Source organism: Camellia sinensis, chromosome 7, assembly GCF_055761805.1.
Source record: "Camellia sinensis isolate YWXY chromosome 7, ASM5576180v1, whole genome shotgun sequence".
Classification (NCBI taxonomy): domain Eukaryota; kingdom Viridiplantae; phylum Streptophyta; class Magnoliopsida; order Ericales; family Theaceae; genus Camellia; species Camellia sinensis.
This window is the reverse complement of record NC_138967.1, coordinates 143,884,873-143,894,526: the sequence shown is the minus strand read 5'-3', so window position 1 is coordinate 143,894,526 and position 9,654 is coordinate 143,884,873. Positions and strand designations below refer to the sequence as shown.

Below are 9,654 nucleotides of genomic sequence, written 5' to 3'. Positions count from 1 at the left end.
TTGCCACTTGATCAAGCCTAATCTCCTCTGGTCTCCAATGATCTATCTCTCAATCTGCATCTAGTTGAGAAGAAGATGCGTGAGATGCTGATGTCATATAGGTGACATCAACCTTACGTCATCAAGCAGATTGAGCCATGAAGCCGATCGAGCTAGTTCGAGCAAGTACAAGCCCTTTTTAAAAAAAAAATTTCAAAATCAATATCTGAATATATCAGAGGCTTTGTGTCGAATAAAGGAGTCCAGACCCACCAAGTAGAAAGGCCAAGAAGAAATACAAGTTCGTCGATAATTGCGACATCCGAAAACTAAATTTTTTTGATTTGTCGAAATTTAATTTTGAATATACCAAATTAAAGTACTTGTCGAGAGGATTACAATGAAAAAAATAAATCAAATTGGAGCTAAAACAAAGCCATACAGGCTAATCAAAGTTGGGCATGAAACTCAACTTCTCAACGAAGAAGATGACTAAAAATTATTCGGTGACTCACGCAAAGTTACAACCAAAACTAAATATTATTCAGTGCAACGACTATCTATATTCAGATCTTGATTTCAACACCTTCAAAATCTGGGCAAATTTGAATCCGTGCTCTGTTTCTTCAAATTTTTTGAAAAATGGCCCGTATTGGCTCTGATACCACTGATAGTGGTATATGCTCTGATACCACTGTTGAGTAGTGGGAGAAGGGTGTAAATCACTTGTTGTGATTAACAGAGAGATAAATAAATTTAACAAACTCACTTTTATTCAATCACACAAACAAATTACAATAATAGAGCAATCTTTCTACTTCTTACAAACTCTCAACTCTCTCAGATATCTAATCTCCCACACTATAAATGATTTTATATCTCCCACTCTAGAGATTACATTTCTCTCACTCTATTTTACAATGAATGCAGCACATAGAAAAACTTGTAGACAACCCATTTTAACTGGCATTAAGACTTGGGCACTTTCTTTCGAACACCTGATGATGAAAATTAGAATATGCTATTTTACGAATTTCTCAACAAAAAATGTTGAATTTAAGCTTTAATTTCAACTTTGCACCCATTTTGGCCAAATCATTTTGGACCCGTTCAAAAACCTTTTCCTAGACAAAATCATTATCAGGATTACTATTCATCGCTGGAGGATACTATTCACCATTGGAGATTACTATTTATCACCTGTCACTATTCATCCGACAGGCTCACATTTTTAACAAACTAGGTGGTTTTGACCGACCATTTAAAGTAGTAAATTACAACAGTTTATTTAGGCGATGTGGTATAGACCATTCAAAGCGGTAAATTACAACAGTTTATTTAAAGCAATAAATTACAACAGTTTATATATAACAGTTTATATCACATATTTAAAACAATAAAAAAATACAATCAAATAAATTAGAAGATTGCAAAAAATTCACCTTTGGAGAAAATGGTGGATTTTTTGATTTATCAAACTTTCTTTTTTATATGGAGTACACTTTAGAATCTCAGCAAGAAGTTTTGAACATTAGCTTTTGTAGAATTTTGGGTAGTGTATATCTGTGGAATATTAGTAAAAGGTAGGAGACTTATATCTCACTTTCTATTTTCTCTCAAATTTGACAAAACAAACTTTCTTTTTTTGAAGAGTAAATTTTGAAAAGCTAAAACTTTTTCATCTTTTGAAGAGAAAATTTTGAAAAGCCAACACCCTTTCTTTTTTTGAAAAGCCAATTTTGAAGAGCCAAAACCCATTCATTTTTTGAAGAGCCATGACCCATTTCTTTTTGAAGAGCCAAGACCTTTTTTTTTTTTTTTTTTGAAGAGTCAAGATCTATTTCTTTTTTTTGAAGAGCCAATTTTTCTAAAACTGCTAAATTTTTCAGACAAGAAAAATGTAGAAAAAGATTTTTGAATAGGTCTAAAATAATTTGGCTAAAATGGGTGTAATATTGGAATTAAAGCTTAAATCTGTCTTTTTTGCTGAGAAATTCATAAAATAGCATATTTCAATTTTCATCATCTGGTGATCAAAAGAAAGCGCGCAAGTCTTAAGATCGATCAAAATGGAGTGTCTACAATTTTATATATAATTATATAATAGGTAATAATTAATAGAAATTGTGGTGCACTTGCTGACAATCAAAAGTGGTGTACTGTAACTTATTATTATTATTATTTATTTTATAATAAATATATAGTAAAATGTATTATTTATACTAAAAAAAACACCCAAAATATGTACAAACAAATAAAATCATATAAAATTATAAAATACCACAAATTAATGAATTAATAAAATATACTTTAGCGGTCTAAAATAATTTGGTCAAAGTGAGTGAAGGTTGGGGTTAAAACTTAAATCCGACTTTTTTGCTAAAAAATTCAAAAGATAACATTTTCCAATTTTCATCATCGAGTGTACAGAAGAAAGCGTTCAAGTCTTAAAGCCGGTCAAAATGAGGTTTCTACTCATAATCACTGCTTTCATTCCCTTTTTTTTCTTGCCAAACATCATATTTTCAGAGCTTTATTGTGTATAAATATGTGATTTAGATTGTGGAAGTGGAAGGCTGAACCTCTATTCCTTAGAATTCTTTTTCAGAATATGTAACATAAATACGGATACAAATATGTGATTTAAGTTGTTAAAACTGATTGATTTAGTCAGCTGATGTAATTTCATTTCTAATTATATTATATTATAATATATATTTTTAGTGTGATGGTGGGTGAAACCATTATGCACATATCTCTCAAATGTATGAATATATATATATATATATATATATTATTTATTAATTATATTATATTTATCACAAAATGATAAAAGAAAATAAAATAAAAAGAAGCATACAAGTTGTCTGAGGTCCCTCCACCAAGTGGTTTACACCCTTCTATCACTACTCAACAGTGGTATCAGAGCTATCCAACTTCCAACAGTAGTATCAGAGCTAGTTCAAGGCAATTTCTGAAGAAACTGAGCACAGTTTTAAATTTGTCCAGATTTTGAAGGTGTCAAAATCAAGATTTGAATATAGCAGAGGGTTTGTGTCAACTAGAGGAGTCCAGACCCACCTACCAGAGGAGCTAAGAAGTAACCGAAGTTCGCTGATAACCGTGACATCCAGAAACTGAAAATTTTCGAAGTTGTTGAAATTCAATTTTGAGTATACCAGATTGAAATACTCGTCGAGAGGATTATAACAACATAAAAATCAAGCAAATTGGAGCTAAAACGATATTATACGGGCCACTAAAATATATTTTATTAGTTCATTAATTTATAGTATTATATAATTTTACATAATTTAATGTGCATGTACATATTTTGTGTGTTTTATATAAATTGTTAAAACTAATGTATTTTAGATATTTTATACTATTTTATAAAACAATAAAAAAATCTTTCGGTGGAGAAATCCACTCACCCACTCAAATTAAAAAGAATAAAAGAAAGGAAACGAAAGAGAAATGAAAGAAGACGATAGAAGATGCCAGCCATTTATCTCATAATGCACCATAATGCATTTCTTTTTTTTTAATATTATATATATAAATAAATATTTTATTATTTTCTTTTGCTTTTTAGATTCTATAAATGGAAGTGAAAGACTTTGGCAGGGAAGAGATGGGGGGGGACTAAGAGAGAAAGAAAAGAACGAGAAAAAAGAGGGGGGGATTTTGTTTCAAAAAAAAAAAAAAACTTGAGGAAAAAGAATTGATTGTCAAAAATCAAAGTTTCAATAAACCTTTCTATCCACTTATATACCATCTAAAACTACATTAAAACTAAGTTGAAACTTTTTACTGAGATTTCAAAACATACTTCATAGCCCTGAGGGCAGGGTCGGCCCTGCCTTAAGGCAGGTAAGGCTTGTGCCTTAGGCTCCAAATTTTGGCCCAAAAATAGGACCCCCAAATTTAAAAAATTGTTATAGGTCCAATCTTTTTTTTGTTTTTTGTTTTTTTTTGTTTTAAGATCAATTTAAAGGGCCCCAAATGTTTTATTAGGCCCATTTATAATTTAGCCCATATTTATTTATAAATGTGTTTGGTCCATATTTATTTATTAAAATGAAAATATATAAATAAATAAAAAAAAAAACTGAAAATGTGTTTGGTGGGCCCAACCTAAAGTTTATGTGGTGTAGGACTGAAAACAACTTTGGAGGCTTTAAAGGGCCCCAAAACTGAAAATGTATTTAAAGGGGCCCAAAATGCGTTTGGGCCCAACCCAACCCAAACCATACATACAAATATAATATACAATAGCATAGCAGTGATGAAACGAAGTGCTTCAGTTTTCATTCTCTGTTTAACAAAACGAAGTGAATCACTCTCCCTCTTGAAGACAGGCAGACGAAAGCATAGACTCACTCTCCCTCTTTCACACACTCCTCCTCCCAGCGATTCACTCTCTGTCACACACTCTCTCTCATGTAAGTCCTCTCTCTCACTATCAGATTTTATTAAATAAAGTTGCCCTAATTTTTTTTCTTATATTCTTTCTCTACCAATTAGTGGAATAATAAATTTGCCATAATTTTTTTATTACCTTCTTTATCCATTAGATTTTAGTGGAATAAATAATTTAGCCCTAATTTTTTTACCTAGGTATTTATCAATTTTAATTGAATAATTTGTTTGCCCTAATTTTGTTTCATTAAATTATTTTTTTATAATTTATTTGCTATCAGATCAGTGGATTGTGATTTGTGGATTGAAGTGTTTGTGATTTGTGGATTGAAGTGTTTGTGATTATAGCCATGTTTCCTAGGAAGTATAGTTCTGGAAATGAAAAGAGAAAGAAGAGGATGAAAGTAGAACAATTAATTCAATCTCAATCGGGAGCACTTGATAAATATTTTGGTACCAAGAAACAAGTAGATATTTTGGGTTCAAATGACAATGATGATGAAGATTTGGTAATTGAAGAGCCTACTCATTGTGTGAGTAATAATGAGAATGATGATTTGGTGATTGAACAACCTAGTGAACATATGAATGAGAATGAGAATGAAGATTTGGGGAATGTAGAATCTAATGAAAGTGAAAATGTCAATGTTGAATGTGGACCTCTAAACAAGATTGATCAAAATTTAAGGGATTTACTAGTTGAAAGAGGTCCCATAAGAGGTAATGGTGTGAATTTTCCCCTAGATGACAAAGATAGGCATTTTTCTTCTACATTTTACATGCGACAGTTACAAAATGGAGAGAAGCAGGATAGGAAGTGGCTAGTATATTCAGATGCTTCAGACAAAGTGTTTTGCTTTTGTTGCAAGTTGTTTAAGCAAGATGGGAACAATGTTCATTTGGCTACTGATGGATTGAAAGATTGGAAGAATATGGGCAACAGGCTTAGAAGTCATGAAACTAGTAATGAGCACTTTATTTGCATGAGCAAATGGGTTGAGTTGGAAAGTAGATTGAAGAAGAATGAAACAATTGATAAAAGTGTTCAAGAACAAATCAGCAAAGAGAGGGAACACTGGAGACAAGTGTTACTAAGGATAATTTCTATTGTGATCACTTTTGCTAAAAATAATTTAGCTTTTCGTGGAGACAATGAGAAGATTTATCAAGAAAGAAATGGAATCTTTTTAAGCTTAATTGAAATGCTTGCTAAATTTGATCCAGTAATGCAAGAGCACATTCAACGTATTCAAAGGAGTGAAATTCATTACCATTATCTTGGCCACAAAATCCAAAATGAATTGATACAGATGTTAACGAGTGAGATCAAGAGTACGATTGTGGCAAGAATCAAAGAAGCGAAATATTTTTCAATTATTCTTGATTGTACTCCAGATGTTAGTCATGAAGAACAAATGTCTCTTGTGATAAGATGTGTAGATGTTTCAACTAGTCCGGTAAAGGTAGAAGAATTCTTTTTAGAATTTTTGAAAGTGGATGATACATCGAGGTTGGGACTTTTTAATGTACTTAGAGAGGCATTGCACACACTCCAGCTTGATATTGGTGATATAAGAGGGCAAGGATATGATAATGGCTCTAATATGAAAGGGAGACACAAAGGTGTACAAAAAAGAGTACTTGAAATAAATCCAAGAGCATTCTACACGCCATGTGGGTGTCATAGTCTTAATCTTGCCCTTGTGATATGGCTACCTCTTGTTCCAAAGCTATCTATTTCTTTAGAGTGGTACAACGCATATATGTTGTTTTCATCTTCTACAAAGAGGTGGAAAATTTTCAAAGACAATGTGGAAGGTCTCACACTTAAGCCATTATCACAAACTTGTTGGGAAAGTCGCATTGAAAGTGTTAAAGCTATACGGTACCAAGCTCCACAAATTAGAGATGCTTTACTTCGGTTGGAAAAAGAAGCCGATGATCCCAATACAAAGTGTGAAGCTGAATCCTTAGTTACATCTGAAATTGAGAACTTTGAGTTTTTGCTTGGCATGATTATTTGGCACAATCTGTTGTTTGCTGTTAATTCTGTTAGCAAGACATTTCAAGCTGAAGACATGCATATTGATGTTGCTATACATCAATTAAAAGGACTCATTACATTTCTTGAGAAGTATAGAGAAACGGGATTTTTGGAGGCCATGATTGAAGCTAAAGAAGTTGCAATTGAAATGGAGATTGAGCCTACATTTCGTGAAAGGCGTGTCATTCGTAGAAAGAAACATTTTGATGAAAATGTTAGTGAAGCGGTTGCACAATCAGGTGAAGAATCCTTTAGAGTTAATTATTTCATATATATAATAGATCAAGCTCTTTCTTCACTTAAGAGTAGATTTGAACAATTTCAAATATATGATGAAACTTTTGGATTTTTGTTTGATTTGAAGAAGTTAAATTCTACCAATGATGAGTGCTTGAAGACTTATTGTGCTAATCTTGAAGACTTTTTGAAACATGATGGGCTTATGGATATTGATGGGAGAGATTTATTTTCTGAGTTGAAAGTCTTCAAAGAAATTTTGCCAAAAGAAATCAATAGGCCAATTGAGGTGATGGATTATTTGAAATTGATGGATGGTTGTTTTCCAAATGCCTGGATTGCGTACAGAATATTATTGACTATTCCAGTTACCGTTGCCTCTGGAGAAAGAAGTTTTTCAAAGTTAAAATTGATTAAATCCTACCTTCGATCAACAATGTCACAAGAAAGATTTGATGGATTAGCTATATTGTCTATTGCAAAGGATTTGGTAGATAAATTAGATTATACAAACTTAATTAGTGATTTTGCAGCTAAAAATGCAAGAAGAGTAGTATTTAAGTGATCGTTGGGTTAATTGTAAGCTGGATATTGCTAAACTATAAAGCAACAAAACCAGTTTTTAATGTTTTAGAGTCCTTGTACTGATTTCTTCCTATCTTAATATATGAAAGTAAATTTTAGTTTATAATTTTAATGATTATACGTTCAAGTATACTTAAATAAAAAATTTGTGGATACTTATCATTTTATGCATAAATGTTTTATTAAAAAAATATATATATATTCGAGGGGCCCCATTTTCACAGTGCGCCTTAGGCCCCACAAATCTCAGGGCCGGCCCTGCCTGAGGGTGCTAGGAAGAGAGTTTGTTAATCAAAATAATTTTCTTTTAAGGGTGAATTTCTACAAAATATACTCATTGCTTTCATTCTCTTTTTCTCTTGCCAAATATTCTATTTTCAAAGCTTTATTTTGTTTAAATATGTGATATTTCAGATTATGTAACGTAAATATCATAAATATGTGATACAAATATATAATTGAGGTTGTTATAAATGGTTAACTAAGTGACATGATGTAATTTATTTACTAATTATATTGTAATATATATTTTTGGTGCAGTAGTGGGTAAATCACTACGCACATCTTTCTCAAATGCGTATATATATATATATATATATATATATTATTTATTAATTATATTATATTTATCATAAAATGAAGAAAAAAAGAAAAATAAAAACAAACATAAAAGTTAACTAAGGTCCTTCCACCAAGTGGTTTATACCCCTCTCCCACTACTCAGCAGTGGTATCAGAGCTATCCCACTTCCAACAGTGGTATCAGAGCCAGTTCAAGACAATATTTGAAGAAACAGAGCACAGTTTCAAATTTGTCCAAATTTCAAAGGTGTTGAAATCAAGATTTGAATATACTGTAAACACCATATTTTGACCGACCCTAAGACTTGGGCGCTTTCTTTTGATTACCTGAACACTTTCTTTTAATTACCGATAATGAAATTCAGAATGTGTTTCTTATAGAATCCTCAGTAATAGATATATTTTGAGCTTTTCTCACAACTTTAAGCCTATTTTGGTCAAGTATTTGAGCCCCATTGGACACCCATAGCGAAGTTAGACCAAATTGGAGCGAAGCTGGCCTGAGCGAACAAAACCGGGCCTTTCCACCTCTGTCGATCGGCCCGTCGACTGCCCAAAGGCAAATTGGCCCAGTTTTTGTGTTGGTTTGGGTGGACATTTCCCAAACCCATTTCTTGACCCATTCATGCATTGAGTGCATGTATACTCATCTTCCATTACCTAGTGCATGATCCATTGAGCCTAATGCTCCACTTTTGTCTTCCATTAGCTCCATTAGCGGTCCATTTGCTCCATTATCTTCCTTAATACTCCATTAATCTTCCACTTTGTCTTCCATCATTTCTCCACTTACATGGCCTATATGAATACATCAGATTGTTAATGTAATGACCCAAAATTTTTCTTTTTAAATAGTCAGTGCATAATTTAATTGAGCAATATTCGGATTTGAGTACTATGTAAAATTATGTGTAAAAATAGTTTGATTTTTTTTTTTAAATATAGTTCTCGTTCACAAAAATTTTGAAAATTTTATATGTTGTTCCCATATAAGTCAAGCACGTTGGATAACATTTTCAGAATTTATTGATGAGCATTTATCTTATGAAAATTCACAGACTGATTGGTGTTCAGTTTGATTTAGAGCAGAAATTGAAAATGAGTTTTGTGTATTTGGACCATGACTTGAGATTAGTTTGTTGGGTCTACTTTGATATATAATTGGGTGATGTTTAGCTTATGGGTGGAAATTTAATTCAAAACCCATAACTTACATTCAATTTGATTTGAACTTGTTTATGACTCATGTTTAACTTTTTTGATCCTTTTTAATTGTGTGATTGGTAGTGACCACTTTGGGAGTTGTTATTTTTTTTTTATATATAGGATTATAATAAATATTAGAATGTTGAATTTATGGTGTATACCATACGGTGAAAAATTATATATTTTTGTAATGAATAAAAAATTGGTGTATATTTCGTAGTAAGCAAAAGATTATATTTTGTGGTGTACAAAAATATCATATTATGTGGTGAGAAAAATTATATCATTTTATAATTTGTATCATAAAATTTTGAAAATATTATTACCATATATTTTGTGTTGAATTGTGTGATGTTAGGTTGGGTGCCATAGGGAAACAAACCCACGTGGGGTTGTCCTCCACGCCATTCTCCCTTTTCTTATATCCTTTCACTTTGCTTTTTTTTTTTCTTTTTTTTTTCTTGAGCAGAGAGCTCAGGTCTCCCTCTCTCTCTCTCTCTCTCTCTCTCTCTCTCTCTTTGTTCTCCATTGTTGTTCAATCTTTGAGCTTCAAATGAGAGTCTTTTGAGTGAGATTTTGCAAAAAAATTTAAATGAAAGT

The 9,654-nt window shown here is 31.8% G+C and overlaps 1 protein-coding gene across 1 annotated transcript; it reads left to right on the top strand.

Moving 5' to 3' along the window:
- Positions 1 to 5,033: 5,033 nt before the first annotated feature.
- On the top strand, positions 5,034 to 7,247 carry LOC145796150 (uncharacterized). Its single transcript, XM_082881176.1, has 3 exons — positions 5,034 to 5,985; positions 6,190 to 6,357; positions 6,583 to 7,247. Exons 1-3 carry the CDS (start codon positions 5,181 to 5,183, stop codon positions 7,245 to 7,247), a joined length of 1,638 nt encoding a protein of 545 aa, XP_082737302.1. The 5' UTR covers positions 5,034 to 5,180.
- Positions 7,248 to 9,654: the final 2,407 nt, after the last annotated feature.